Source organism: Micropterus salmoides, unplaced genomic scaffold (genome assembly GCF_014851395.1).
Source record: "Micropterus salmoides isolate LMB-PRFRI ecotype aquatic unplaced genomic scaffold, ASM1485139v1 Ms_hic_scaffold_21, whole genome shotgun sequence".
NCBI lineage: Eukaryota > Metazoa > Chordata > Actinopteri > Centrarchiformes > Centrarchidae > Micropterus > Micropterus salmoides.
The window spans coordinates 21,826,618-21,842,637 of record NW_024041262.1 but is presented as its reverse complement, the minus strand read 5'-3'; the positions used below and the strand labels follow the sequence as shown (position 1 = coordinate 21,842,637).

Sequence of the window (16,020 nt, the reverse complement as noted above, 5' to 3'; positions counted from 1 at the left end):
CATCCATTCAATCCTACTGGTTTGACTCTAACTGAAGGCCAAGTGGCAGCTTTACGACCTTTCAGGAATAAAAGCTAAAGCAACTATTTCAGCCCTACCACATGCATTGTCCCTTTTGAACTGCCAAATGACCTTTACTCTGCAGCATGTCAGGCGCTAACAACCAACTCTCCTCTGCAAAACCACCCCCCTTCATCTATAGCAACATCAACAAGGTCCATTTCCTAGAAAGACCCTGTTGGTGTGAAATTTGAGATATTTTCATGGAATCAATATCAACAAATACAGGGCAAAGGAGAGTGAAAACAGAGGTTGTCAACAACTTCAAAACTGAAGAAGATTCAATACAGACAGAGGGAGGCTGATAAAGAAGTGAAAAAAAAAAAAGACAAAGGGACAGATTGTGTGAGGCGGAGATCTCAGGATTCCAGTATTGATCTGAGTTTCTTGTTCTAATCTTCACTGCCCGCTCAGTAACCTCAGCTGGATTGGACATCCAGCCACAAAAACCAATTTGACCCCCATCGCTGCCCTCACAGGTCACCCTTTAGTGACTGCTGACTTCAGGTTGCCATGGTGACAGAAAATTATGTCCAGGGCCTGTTTGTGTTAAGAGGCTTGGATTTGTGCCCAGCGTAGTATTGCTTATCATCATGGGGGCTGTAAAGAGACTGCAGCAGGGAATTATTGCTCTATTGTTATTTATCTGGATATTTTGTAACTTTCTTCAATTGCTTTTCTATATTTTGTAACCTTTTTAAATCACTGTGTCCTTTGCAGTCATTGTATTATGTTTTTGATAAGACAAAATAGTTGACTGACCAGAATTCATGTTTTTGTGTTTCTTTTTCTTTAGCTATGCTAGAGGCATGGCTGTATAAATGCCAACATGGATGAGTCAGTTAGTCAGCTGTTCACCTTCTTCCAAATTGAAATATCTTCGCAACTACTGGATGGATGAAATTTTGTACAGACATTCATGGTTCTCAGAAGATTAATCCTAATGACTTTTGATTTATGCCATCATGAAGTTGACATTTGTGATTTTGAGTGAAATGACTTGACAACTAGTGAATTGCTTGTGATAAATTGTGGAATTGCAATTTAAGTGACATTTAACTCGTCAACCACCATCAAAATCATTGGGACACATTTTTAATTTGTCCAATAATTTAGTTTATGACTAAATACCTGTAAAACTACGTTCCATCGGGCTCAGCTATATTTGTGTTTAGTGCTAATTAGCAAAATTGGTATTTAGCGCAAAGCCTCACAGAGCCACTTGCATGGCTGTGGTCGTTACACTATGTTTTTGAGGAGACAGAAGCAACATTAGCATTATTTGTGTCCTTGGGTCGACTGATGTAAAGTTGTGTTTTTGAAGCCCAGTAGTAAGCTTGTCTTTGATTTATGTCTCAAGACAAAAATAATTCCAGGGATACACCTAGCGCCCCACCACCCCCACCCCCCCATCTAATCCCTCACAGACAAACCCCAAAGCATTTCTCTTTCTGGTGTTTCTTGTCAGCTACCGTCACACCTAAAACAGAATAGGCAAGACGGAGACAGAGAGAAAAACTGTGGGACTGCACAGAATGTGACAGAAACATGCAAAAGCAAAGCAGAGTGTAAAAAGAGGGACAATGCATATGCACCTCCCTCAGCACATTTCCTTAGCTGCAACACCACGTGCTTTACATCTCTTACTCTGGGCAATCTCTGTCACAGAATGTTTGGGTGTTTTTCATTCAATTCATTGTGTTGCGTTGGTTGGTCGATGCCTCCACATGCCCACAGTGTGTCTTAGCTGTTCATCATGATGCTAATTTATTCAGGGACCAGATGCTGTGTCAAGATGATTCTGCAAAAGATATCCTTGAACATTTTAATGAGCTCACCGTTGTTAATAATGGGGACGGGGGGTCACAGAAGTCAAGGTGTGCATGTCTTTGGGGTGTGCAGGTGTCTTTTCGAATCATATGCGAATACATTTGTGTCTGTTTTGACTTTCAGCATTTAAGAACTCAGCAGGAGGCCTCTGAGTAGGTAACAAGTCATTATAAAAGACAAATACGCAGCAGGAGCACACACACAAACACACACACAAACACTGATCAACAATGTGTTGCCTGTAGATTGGACCTTGTATTTGTTGCATAATAGCATATTTGAGTGGCAAGTTAAGAGATTTGTGGATAAGCAAATTGTTACATGACACATTAAGACTCTGCTGTGCTGAAATGTGTTTGTCATGGAAAATTTAACAAAAAACACAGAAGTGATATAACAATAATGAAAGGAGATTGTGTTGCGGTTGCATTTAAAACAGCAGGCATACTGTTATTCTAGCTGTATATTTACATACAGTGATATTCTTTCTTTGAAATACAGCGATTTCAGGACACCTCTTTGATCATATTGTGACTATTGAGGGTGATTCAACATATAAGTATGACTACAAACTACTGTGAAGAGCCATTACTCAGAAATGGAGCCACTGACCTTAATAAAGCGGTCTCAACCCAAACCTGCACTACTTCAATCTTTTTTTGGTTTGGAAGTGAGTGTATCAGAGATACAGTAAGGCAGAGCATCTGCTGGTGATGGCCTTGGGTGGTACAGTCCCACGTGATCGCACAACAGGACTAAAAACCACCTCACCTTTGAACCACCTCACCACTAATTAATGCAATTACATTGTCAGCAGCTGGCACACTGGGAATCAAAATATATGGGCTGTTTGGCTTGGAGGAGGAGGAAGAGGAAAGGACTCCCCCTCTCTGACATTTGCTGATTCAGCCACAAAAAGGGAGGCGGGTCACAACTCCAGGCTTCCAAATTTGGATGGAAATAATTTTATATTATAATTATATATCATCCAATTTTTTTAAAATACAATAACTGACTTTTTGGCCACTTGGCAGCAGCAGAAACAAGCTTTGAAATAATATATTGCACGTTTTAATGCTGATTTGTTACTAAACTATTTTGATATTTAGCAGATGGGATATTTTGATATCCCAAATCTTTCAGCTCTGTTTTTGGTCTCCACCAACTCCTGAGGGAAATATCTGTCTCTTTATCTGCTAAATGCTCCAATGGTCCTTCACTTCCATTAACTACAAGGAAAGCAATGGGTGTTCTGTACAGTGCTTAGATTTATTAAGTCCTTAGTCATACAAAAATGTACAATTTGTAAAAACAATATTGTTACGGTAACTGAAACTTAACCTCTGTGGCCATGAAGGGAATGCATTTAGGATTACTGTTCCATGGCATCAGTTGATGCTCTATCACCACTGAACTATGTTTCATTTCATATCATCATAGATAAAAAGAAAACCTCTGTCCAACACAAACACAAAAATGTGGAATAAATATTTTGGCAAAGCATCCATGGACGAAAAACAGCTTTTTAGTTGGGCAGAATGTGTGCAAGCTTGTGAAGAATTACAAGGACATTTTTAAATGTATTTTATGTATTTCTTTACCACATACCTGCGATGTGTGATTGTGTTCATAAATTAGTCCTACAGTTAACAGGCAAATGTTTTGTTAGAATTATTTAAAACAAGTGTAGAAAAGCACTTAGTGAAGACTAACCGCTATCAAGGTTCTCTTTAAATCTATAACTTCAGCTTTCTGAGGGCAGCTGCACGATTGCAGAACAAAGAATATGCCAATACTGCGTCAGTTATTATGAGCAAATCCATTTCCCCTGACCCTAAGGCCGTGTGTAATTGTTGTTTTGTTGGCACAAATTGCTCTCCCATTAAAAGGGACCATTATGTTTGGAAGTGTCTCAACAGTGGATAAATCTCCTAAGGTAATGTCCACAGTGGGGGCAATTAGTTCATCTCTTTCTGTTCCTATTGTGCTTCACCATCCTCTTCCTCTTCAGGATCATCTCGTAAAGTTTCTCCAGGCCCGACTGGAGCCCCTGTCCATCCACAGCACTGCAGCTTTGCACGTGATGCAGCGTGTACATGCTCAGTTCATGCACAGAAAGCAGCTTCTCCACCTCGCTGACCGACAAGGCTGAATCCAAGTCCTGTTTGTTGGCCAGAATGAGCACAGGGACCCCCTGGTTCTCTGAGGTGCGGGTGATCTTGTGGAGCTCCACTTTCGCCTCCTCCATCCGCTCGAGCTCAGTGGAGTCCACCACAAACACCATCCCGTCTGTACGCCGAGTGTAAGACTTCCACAGCGGGCGCAGCTTTTCCTGACCACCCACATCCCACACTTGGAAGTTTATGGTCCGAGACGCCCCCACAGCCACCTTGATCTTCTCTGTGTTGAAGCCTTTGGTGGGGATCGTTTTCACAAACTCCTTCAGTTTGAGCCTGTAGAGCAGAGAGGTTTTGCCGGCTGAATCAAGGCCGATAACCACCACGTGCAGAGACTGGAAGTTTGGCAGGAATGACGTGTTAGGAGCGATATCAGTCAGTTGGTTCCCCATGATTGCAGCCAGCGATTCACACCTACTTGGGTGACAAATTCCTGATTTGATCCTCTTTCAGTAGATTGGCATTTGCTGCTTGTCCTCAGTGGCAGATGGGGGTCCGTTGGGGCTGGAGACCTTATCAAAACACACACACAGAGTTAACATTTAACGAGAAGACAATGCTTAATGAATATGTGTTTGCACTCTACGTGCTATTTCACTGTAACTTGAAGAATACAGGAGACGTTTACAATAGATAATGATGCTATCAGTCGAAGCACATTTCAAAGTGCATTTTATTAAAATGGTTCTTCCTGTTGTGTTCACAGCTGAGGTTTATTACTACTGTAAGCCAACTGTGTCACAATTTATTTAATCCATATGCTACTTGAGTAACTTCTCTTCTGCTTATATAAAACAATACATGGCTTGAGTTTCTAGTGCCACATTACAGAGCCAAACAACAGTTAATTGGGTGGCTGAGGTTATCTAGAGCCTAATCCTCTTAAGACTGCTAAACCTGAAAGGCTTTTTTCTTGGGGCAGATTGATTTCAATGCAGTGGATGGATGATATCTATTCATTGGTTCACTCCTGCCTACTGTCTATGAGGACTGCTGCAGCAACACTAATCCGGTTGTTGTTGACATCCTGATACTCATCAAACATCTGCCTTTGGACAGAATTCACACATTGCACGTTTACAGGAAGATATTTATTATTTACTCAGGAGCACTGAAATTGCTGATGCCGCATATTATACGAGTATCATGCAACGATTTCTGTTTATAGAGGCAAAATGCACAGTCATGTTTGTGAATGGATGTTTTTATTGCTTGACTGTATTAGAAATTATTCTGTTTGGTATCGGATACCTTAGTTTTCTTCCTTTCCTGCACGACACATATCCATCTAGTTTGGAGTGTATGTTAGTACCTTGATGTGCAAACACATAAATAAATTAAACATCTTCAAAATTTCCATACTGAGATAACGTAAGGTCAACTTTAAGTATATATAAACTAGAACCAGACAAAATGAACGCCAGTAAAATAAATTGCATGCAGTTTAGGCTACGAGATTGAAATCACCAAAAAAAAAAAAAAAAAACTGTCCTCCTCCATGCACATTTGAAGAAACGTTCATACCTTTTTAAATGTGCAGCGAAAACATCATCCACAAGCAATAAACACATCCATAGCTGACTTGTAAACGAGTGATGTTTGGCGGTCACATCCGCTCCTGTTCTCTCCCAGCAGCACTGAGGAGCCCCGAAGAGGCTCGAGCGCACAGCACCTAAAGCCCGGGTGACGTCACTGCCACCTGGATTGCTACTCCACGCCCCCTGCCGGTACAGAGGTGAACTGCACGGTCTGTGTTGACTGACGGTAACTACTACTGCACATTCACTTATTTATATATATATATAAAATTTTATATATGTTTTACTTTAGCAAAAGTAGCAATACTATAATGAAAAAACTACTCTGTTATTAGTAGAAGTCCTGCATTCAAAAGTAAAAATACAAATGTTTATTAAGTATTCGCAGAAAATTGTACTTTGTATCAAAGCATCAAAAGTAAAAGTACTCATTATGTTAGTCTAAATGAGTCCATTCTAAATATTACATTTATTAAAATCTATATTTATTATTGGAATTTTATTCCTGATTCATTACCACCTAAGAAGCATCTGGATGTTGTAATTGTAGAGCTAATGTAGGCTATATGGGCCTACTATTAGGTAGTTTTATCTATAGCAATGCATATTGTTTAAGCTGATTATATGTTTGACTTATACAATCGTCAATATTAAGTTACTGAAAAGTAACTATTGCTGTCAGATAAATGTAGTGCAGTAAAAAGAAAATGCAATAGTTCTCTCAGAAATGTAAACGAGTAGAAGCGTAAAGTAGCATACAATGGAGATATACTATATTACTTTTTTATAGTAATGGACAGGGTTATTTTTTTGCTATGACAATCATGTAATTTGCTACAATTAAAACCAGTTCTGCATCTTACAGAATTTATACCATAACGTGTCCATACTGTCAGTCTAACAAGGCACTGGCTCCCCCGTGTGTCCACTCTCAGGAACTTCAACAACTGGAGCAAATCAAGTGGCATACAATGGAAATACTGAAGTAAACAAATTATACAGTACTTGAGTAAATGTACTTAGTTACTTATCAAATTTATTAAAAGTAATGAGGATCACTTTAGCCAGAAATCAAGTGTTTTAAAGTAAATTTTCAACAGTGATATGTCAAAACCTGAAAAAACAAAAACAAAATTGTATGCATGGACAGATACCACTACAGGTAAGTGAGAAAACACAGAATGTGTTTTTATAATTTGGGTGTAGTTACAAAAAAAGAAATTGTGACATATCTGGTTACATAATAGTAGTGCTATCACCACAGTTTTGACTTTCTCCCAAAAAAAAGAATCTGACATGTAGTTCCTTAAAATGTATACGTTTAATAGAGTGCAAATGAAAAAATAAGATTATCAGAGATAAACGTCCTCTTTACACAATATATGGCATATCCGTTTCCAAAAACGTTGTGAAATGAGAAATGTACATGTCTTCAGATACAAATAAATTGTTCTCACATTGTGCATTTAAGAAATTGTACTTGTTTGAGAGCATTTGCCTGTAATACAAATTTACAATCTGATCTCAAACAAATATAGCAAAATATATTCATGCTTCATCAAGATATGTGTATTCGAAGAATCTATATATTTTAAATTATAATATTGTAGTGATGGATAAAGGTCCTACGGAATGCTAAAACAACATACTGCATAATATAATATGTATTTTCACAGTAGTTATCATTCAGAAATCAACCATGTACACTCATCCAGTACAGAAGAGATAAGGGTGCAATGCAGCCAGAATCCTCATTATTTCACACTCCCACTTGGGTGTTTTTCATTTTCATTTCATCATCTCACAGGATGTGGGATTGTTGAATTAGTGCCACAGTCAATATACTCAAAGGTGTCTAGGGACAGCTGCTCCGTGTGAGAGAGATAAGAAATATTCATTGTCATTCTGGGGGGGAAAAGAAGAAAGAACATAATTAGAGACAGTTTGAGACAGCTTCTGCTTTGTCATGTTTTAAAGCTGCAATAATTAATATTTCTATATTAACAATGGATAGAATTACTATGCGTATTGTAGCTCGACAGAATGTTTAGCGTCTTTTAGCTCTTTGTTTTGGTTTTCCCCACCTGCAAACTGCACCAACCTGGCTTTCAGCCACAACATGCAGCTGCTTTCCACAAAAAGCTCATATACTGTAAACCCACTGTACCAAGCCGTACACAGACAAAGTAACTGACCAGCTGGTGAACATAATGGAGAATTAGCAGCTAAAAAGCCAGATATCTTTCTCACAAATTGGTGGAGACCAAAACAAAGCTAAAAGGAGAGTAAATACTGGAGTTACATTCATCAGGTGGAGAAAAATACAACTCCTGCTAATGTATCTGTTGGGTGTGTTAATAGCCGTTTGTTCACCGTAACATCGTAAGAATAAAGTTCAATTGTTCTTTTATCCCTGACAAGAATAAAAACGATTTTATCACAAGTTGTACATTATATAACACAATTAGATGGGCTAGTTTGGACCATGTAGGTTCAACTGTTAATAACGTAATAATGTCTGTGGAACCTTCATTTTTGGTGTGGCCTCTGGTAGGTTATATTTATGGCAAATACAATCTAACTGGAGATAACCTCAGCAAATATGGTCAGGTTCTGATGTTACCACTCTTTGTCACTTTGCACAAAAATGTGTGCCAAATTAATAAAATATAAAGTTAAAATGAGTATTTGTACTGGGCAGCCTGTTGGTTAGTGCAGTCAGCCTCAAAAAAAGGCTTGCTGTCATTTCTTTGCATCTTGAGATCAAAGTGACTCATTTAGATCCTTGGAGGAAACTGTTGACCATACTTGAGGTATAAACAGCTGGTCACAAGCAGAATTGTAAATATAAAAATTAAAAAGTTTGTTTTTGTGCTGAAAAGTAACTTTTTTTTCCAGTGGATTCTACAAACAGAACGTAAACCTTTACAAGTCTGTGTTATCATGTATTTTTGTTTTATCTAGGAAATGACTTTAAAGGATAAGACCCTTTTTTAAAGATAACTTATACACGCGGTTGTGGTTTTTAACCCTGCGCTGCACAAAGTGATGCCTTTAACACCCTGTGGGTGGGTGGGTGGCTGCCTCTGGTCGATTTTCAGATTGAGACTGACACTTACTGGAGCTCCAGAAATAGAGTGTGAATCTTGAAAGAGCTTGACTTGCAGTACACGCTGAAAGAGATAAAGCAGTCGTGTGGATTATATAGTATCACTTTAATGCAATATTTCTGTTAGGAACTACAAAGTGCTATTTGAAAAAAAAAGATTTATTTCAAACTTACTTTAAGCCTTTATCGGTGATAGGCAGGTCAATTTGAATAGTGTACTGCAAAAGTTCAAGAAAGAGGGGTAAGAAAATCCTCGCATGACAAATATCTCAACATCATCATTCGATGTGAATCATTTTGTGTGAAACTCACCGATTTCTGTGAGCGGGACTGGATGGCGGTCATATTGGTTATCTTGGTCTTAGTAACAACAGCTTTAGAGACCAGACTCTGAATGTTAAACTCGACAATCTGAACTGGGACAAAGTTCTCGTTGGTGATGTTGATGAGATTCTAGGAGAGGAAACACACAGCTGGTCATGTGCATCCAACTCACCTTTCTATCATTAACAAGTCTCAGGGAACTTTGTCCTTCACATCAGTACTGTGCAGCAGGTAACTACAGTCTGTCATGTTAGTGCAATTCAGACAGTTCCTTTTGTTTTGACAAATGCAATTAAAATGATGGTGTTTCAGGTACAGTAGTGGAAAGCACATGGATATTTTAAAGCGCTACTACTACTTTATAAATCACGTAACAAGCTCAAGCAAAGATACTTTTCTGAAATGCTTGAAGATTATAAACCTAGTAAGTTCCTTAGATCTTTAGGAAACAGTCAGGTAGAAGTAAATTCGTAGAAGTAATTCGACTCAAAATCAAAGCTGCATTACGCTACTCTGCTGCACACATATGAAACCAACTTCCTGATGATCTTAAATAGACAAAAACATTATCTATTTACAAATCGAAATTGTAATTAATTGTGTGTTAAAATTGAATTAATGAATAATTAAAAAAAAAAAAAAAAAAAAAAAAATTATATATATATATATATATTCATAAACATTCATATATATATAAATAAAGTATAAATTAAAATTTAAAAACAGTAAGTATAATAATAAACAAAAAATAAATACATAAATTAATAAATAAACTACAAAATAAAAAAAACAAAAGGAACAATTGCTAAAATAAAAACTATGAAAATAATATATGAAAATTTTAAAGTACAATTATTTAATATATTTATCAGTCTAGTCTGAGTATAGTTTACTTTTCTCTACTGCACTTTTACATGTACTCATTTAGCTGACACTTTTATCCAAAGCAGCTTACAATTGCTAGATACAGTATGTCAGAGGTTGTACGCCTCTGACATTTCTGCATTTCGTTTCCTTAAAGGAACAGTTCGACATTTGCTGAGAATTAGATGAAAAGATTGAGATGGAGCTAGCAGTTTATTAACTTAGCTTAGCATTAAGCCTCGAAGCAGAGAGAAACAAATAGGTGGCACAGATCTGCATGTAACTGGCTGCAGTCTTCGTGATCCATTACTTACGGTGACCTCCATTTCTACTGTATTTGGGGTGAAGTAGACCATGACCGATAGCACAGACACCGGCGTCACGGTGACACTCCGGGGGAAGAGGAAGAAGAGGATCAGACAGCAAAGAAAGAGACACACAGCTATGGAGACACACACGTACAGTTTCCTGAAATAAAATACACAACAACAAAAAGTGACAAAATGCTCACAAAATTAACTTTTTTTGTGAATATTATGCAAACAAATCACTGACTGACATGCTCAAAAAAATAAAGGGAACACTAAAATAACACATCCTAGATCTGAATGAATGAAATAATCTCATTAAATACTCCTTTCTTTACATAGTTGAATGTGCTGAGAACAAAATCACACAAAAATTATCAATGGAAATCAAATTTATCAACCCATGGAGGTCTGGATTTGGAGTCACACTCAAAATCAAAGTGGAAAACCACACTACAGGCCAATCCAACTTTGATGTAATGTCCTTACAAGTCAAAACAAGAGGTCAAAATGAGTCTCAGTAGTGTGTGTGGCCTCCACGTGCCTGTATGACCTCCCTACAACACCTGGGCATGCTCCTCATGAGGTGGCGGATGGTCTCCTGAGGGATCTCCTCCCAGACCTGGACTAAAGCATCCGCCAACTCCTGGACAGTCTGTGGTGCAACGTGGCGTTGGTGGATGGAGCGAGACATGATGTCCCAGATGTGCTCAATTGGATTCAGGTCTGGGGAACGGGCGGGCCGGTCCATAGCATCAATGCCTTCCTCTTGCAGGAACTGCTGACACACTCCAGCCACATGAGGTCTAGCATTGTCTTGCATTAGGAGGAACCCAGGGCCAACCGCACCAGCATATGGTCTCACAAGGGGTCTGAGGATCTCATCTCGGTACCTAATGGCAGTCAGGCTACCTCTGGCGAGCACACGGAAGGCTGTTCGGCCCCCCAAAGAAATGCCACCCCACAACATTACTGACCCACCGCCAAACCGGTCATGCTGGAGGATGTTGCAGGCAGCAGAACGTTCTCCACGGTGTCTCCAGACTCTGTCACGTCTGTCACATGTGCTCAGTGTGAACCTGCTTTCATCTGTGAAGAGCACAGGGCGCCAGTGGCGAATTTGCCAATCTTGGTGTTCTCTGGCAAATGCCAAACGTCCTGCACGGTGTTGGGCTGTAAGCACAACCCCCACCTGTGGACGTCGGGCCCTCATACCACCCTCATGGAGTCTGTTTCTGACCGTTTGAGCAGACACATGCACATTTGTGGCCTGCTGGAGGTCATTTTGCAGGGCTCTGGCAGTGCTCCTCCTGCTCCTCCTGGCACAAAGGCGGAGGTAGCGGTCCTGCTGCTGGGTTGTTGCCCTCCTACGGCTTCCTCCACGTCTCCTGATGTACTGGCCTGTCTCCTGGTGGCGCCTCCATGCTCTGGACACTACGCTGACAGACACAGCAAACCTTCTTGCCACAGCTCGCATTGATGTGCCATCCTGGATGAGCTGCACTACCTGAGCCACTTGTGTGGGTTGTAGACTCCGTCTCATGCTACCACTAGAGTGAAAGCACCGCCAGCATTCAAAAGTGACCAAAACATCAGCCAGGAAGCACAGGAACTGAGAAGTGGTCTGTGGTCACCACCTGCAGAACCACTCCTTTATTGGGGGTGTCTTGCTAATTGCCTATAATTTCCACCTGTTGTCTTTTCCATTTGTACAACAGCATGTGAAGTTGATTGTCAATCAGTGTTGCTTCCTAAGTGGACAGTTTGATTTCACAGGAGTGTGATTGACTTGGAGTTACATTGTGTTGTTAAAGTGTTCCCTTTTTTTTTGAGCAGTGTATAAAGGCACACACACACACACACACACACACACACACACACACACACACATCCCTTACGTGCGTCTGGGTCTCAGCCTTACATCATTACATGGTATTACAGCAACTAGCTGGTCTGCATGGTCTGTTAAAACAGAAAAGACAGATGGACATAATTACATTTTTTTCAGACCACAAAAATGATGTGAAAGTGGAATAACTGTGGCTAAACAGAGTCAGTTGCAGATATGCATTTGTGTCTTTCAATTTTACTTAGTTCCCTTAGTTGTCGAATGTGAAACAAAACCGTTATTTGAGGATGAGGAATAGTTCAACACCTCAGTTAACTGCTTTTGTTGAGGCTCTAAAGATGCCTAAAATACAGTCAGAATGGTAATAATACATTTAAGAACTGTTTTTTCATGTTAGCAAAACCAACCTCTGGGAATTCGACCGGTGCCACGACATGTGGGGCAGGCGCCTCCTGTTACGTTTTCACTCATGGTACCATATTGATGGTATTGTCTCAGTGTGTTCACCTTCTCTGCCCCTTTTGTCAGATCAGGTCCCTCTGTGGTTTGGCTGTTTTTCCCTGGTTTAACCATGATACTTACAAGCCCACTCTAAAGAAGAAAAACAAGAGACCAAAATGACTGAAATCTCCATCTAAAACTCACACTCATCAAGTTCACCTATGACTAATGGTATTGTGCAGTGACTTTTAAAAACCTTTAAATGGCCAGTATGTTCTTGCCGTTCATGTCAGCATGTGAGCAGTCCACAGAGTGGGAGTGACAAAAAACACTCCTAGTGACATTATTTCATGTTTTTTTGCAACTTAGTAAAACCCTGCAATACTCAGTTTCAGGCATGATTGTGTGATGACTGCTACATTTCACAAAGAAAGGAAGAAAAGTAATGTAATGTTTTGGATTTTCCTTTGTACAAAAGGCCTGGACTGGTCTTTCAATATCAACAGTCTCCTGTTGGATACGATGATATATGCAGGGTTTCTACCAGTATTTTCTGGTAATGGTCTATCTATCTATGCAGGAAATAGTATAAAACATTTGCTCAGAAATATCCTTATGTCGCTAAACTGGTTAGGTTAGGTCAACATAAAAATACCTAACATGCCTGGTACACTTCATTTTCTAGAAAGTGTCAGCCTTGTATGCATTGTGGACACTTTGTTTTAAAGTACAATTTCTGTGTGACACAATTAGAAGCAATTATCTTGTTGTAAAACTTGAAAAGCAGGCTATTAATGGCCAGCCTTTTCGTGACTCTCAAAGTGAAAGTACTTTAGTTTACAAACTAGCCTGTGTAAACAATTCTTTAACTTGTCAAAATGCAATCCATTATTCTGCAGTGTTGAAAGTACATTTACTAAAGAACAAAACATATAATTATATTAGAAGACATGATATAGTGTCATCAATTCAACTACCCAACAGTAAACCTATATTTAGTTAAACAGTAAAACGCATAATCCAGTAATATAACAGTATAACGCTTATATAAGAGCTGCTTTATGAGTAAACTTCTAAAACATTTTGGTGGTAAAACCTTTACCAAAGTAACGTTTCCAATGCGCGCACTATAATTTATAATGCAGTGTTTTTATCTTGTAGCAGGCTACCTGACCTTTGTCCCCTCTAACAATATTTTGGACTAACTTACATAAGTTTATAAAATGGTGCTTTTAAATTTCGAGAGAAAAATCACTAAAATTTGAGACCACACATAAGGTCAGCCTACTTCGGTTTAGAAATCGGTTGTTGGTCTCATGCTACCCACCACACCTTCACATATTCTACATTACTCCAGCTGATGAGTGAAACGCGCACTTACCTCACAACGGGACTCGGGTTTAAACCCCGAATAAATAAAGATTAAACTGCTACGCCGCTGGCTTCTTTGGAAGTTATGTTTTGACAATCTACATTGAGACTGTCGACCAACTACCTCAAGTGTCTACAAAAACAAAACCAAGGGGGAGGAACACTTCCTCTTTCCATCCATGACAGGTTACTTAAGGCGGCCCCAGTGCAGATCACATGTGCTGCTTTTGATAAACGCTCCTTCCTTTATTGCGACACATATTCACGCACATTAAACTAATCTATAAATGAACTGCAACTAACCCAAAATGTAAGTCGACGTTACGGCATTTTGACATTGAAATATTCAATCCATTATACCACGGCTGGGTTAACCTATTTGCCCCTCTTGACCGCCACACCTTGTACCCTCTGGGCATTGTGTACATGTTCCCTGACACTTCCACGTTCCCATTAAGTACACAGCAGTGTGTACATGCAGATTAATTATTTATGCAGCTCCTTAGAAAAACGACAGCATTTTTTTCCCAGCAGATGTCTAATGAAGAAATGATTGCATCCAAGTGGCAATGCCCTCTAGTGGCCGAAGGAATATATGGAAGTGCCAGGACGAGAGATATAATATTCTTTGTGGGGTTCATCCATGTTTATAGGCCTACATGATTCAATAGTCTATTTAATGAATGTTCATCAATAGGCCTATTTAATTACACTTCGTTGTCTGGAAGAAACAGTTCTTGATAGGATTGCCCTGAAATATGCGAGCTTTCCTTGATTCATCTCTCAATATTTCTGAGAGTGAAGTAGGCCCTATCTGTTCTTGATCAATATTTTGTTTTTAAGTAGCCTATTTCAGACTGTTATCCTAAAATTTGGTTTTTAAATGTGGAAAAATGAATATCGGCTGTCAAATTGACTCTGTCAGAATCAATAACACCGTCAGATTCCTATCACAGTTTGATTACAAGTGACCTTTTAGTAGCCTACTGAGTGTTAAGGGGTCACGATTAAAGGCTAAATGCATAATTAGGTAACTTAGTATAGCTGCATTGACTGGAAGGCTATTTCAGGGTAGCGTCATTATTAAATGTAGCCTATGAAACTCATACTTTCAGCCAAACCAAATGAAAATTAGCCTATGTGGTGATAACCGCAATGTGCAAAGCCAAGTGTCTGAACAGGAACTTGAGAGGTGGATGCATTATTTGGCAGAACAGATGTTGTGGGCTACCTGCCGAGATTTGTATGCACCTGTTGTCTTAACGGAGCTTAATGTCAAGTCAAACGTCACAAAGTATGAGCTGGCAACTGTGTTTGACCCTCAAGTGTCTGAAAACAAACTTAGAAGGTGGATGCATTTTTTTCTAACTGCCGAGATATGCATCCACCTGTTTTCATCTGAGTGTTAGATCATGTATTAAATTCTTAATGTAAAGTCAAAACAGCACTAAGTATGAGCTGGTAACAGTGTTTGACCCTCCTGTCCTAACACTCTATAGTGAAGAGAAAAAAAAAACTTACATAATCCATGGGAGCTGCTTGGCTGTCACATAGATCTAAAAGAAAGCCTGGCATGACCATTTCTTATTGGCCCTACATTCACACATGAGCTTTGTTATCTAAACAGCTCAAGGTGAAAAAGGAAACCAGTATCTGTTCCCCGTTCTTCCATAGCACACACACATTGACAAGCACTCAGTAAAATATACAATATGCTGTTACTTTCTGATTAGCTGTTACAATATTAAACCTTTTCATTGTGAAGTCACAATTTATTCGCCACCTTTTCTGTGGAGGTATTTGTGGGGGAAAAAACAGAAACCTAGTGGTTTTCAAAACCAGAGACGAAAGACCTACTAGATTTCACTCTGACCATTTGAATTTACATCTTGAATGGTGCTTCATATGCAATGAACTCACTCATAGTTGTCCAAACATTGTGGAGGATTTGGCTAAAACTAAGCTAAAGTAGTGTTTAAGGAATAGTTCAACAGTTTTGGAAATACGCTATAGCTATTGCTTTTTTGATGAGAGTGAGATGAGAAGATTGATACCACTCTTAGTGTGTGTTGAGTATGAAAAAAGACAGTAGTGTAACTTTAGATTAACAGCTTAGCAATAAGACTGGAGGATACAGCTAGCCTGCCTC

General features: G+C 39.2%; 2 protein-coding genes across 2 annotated transcripts; both read right to left on the bottom strand.

Annotated features, from left to right (window-relative positions):
* Positions 1 to 3,138: 3,138 nt before the first annotated feature.
* On the bottom strand, positions 3,139 to 5,724 carry arl4d (ADP-ribosylation factor-like 4D). The gene is made up of 2 exons (XM_038736626.1): positions 5,592 to 5,724; positions 3,139 to 4,579 (listed from the first exon to the last, which is right to left on the bottom strand). Exon 2 carries the CDS (start codon positions 4,457 to 4,459, stop codon positions 3,854 to 3,856), a length of 606 nt encoding a protein of 201 aa, XP_038592554.1. The 5' UTR covers positions 4,460 to 4,579; positions 5,592 to 5,724; the 3' UTR covers positions 3,139 to 3,853.
* A 1,182-nt stretch (positions 5,725 to 6,906) lies between these two features.
* Positions 6,907 to 14,075, bottom strand: tmem106a (transmembrane protein 106A). The gene is made up of 8 exons (XM_038736088.1): positions 13,882 to 14,075; positions 12,467 to 12,650; positions 12,109 to 12,172; positions 10,217 to 10,370; positions 9,027 to 9,167; positions 8,889 to 8,932; positions 8,725 to 8,778; positions 6,907 to 7,510 (listed from the first exon to the last, which is right to left on the bottom strand). The coding sequence occupies exons 2-8, from the start codon at positions 12,630 to 12,632 to the stop codon at positions 7,402 to 7,404; spliced, it is 732 nt and encodes a 243-aa protein (XP_038592016.1). The 5' UTR covers positions 12,633 to 12,650; positions 13,882 to 14,075; the 3' UTR covers positions 6,907 to 7,401.
* Positions 14,076 to 16,020: the final 1,945 nt, after the last annotated feature.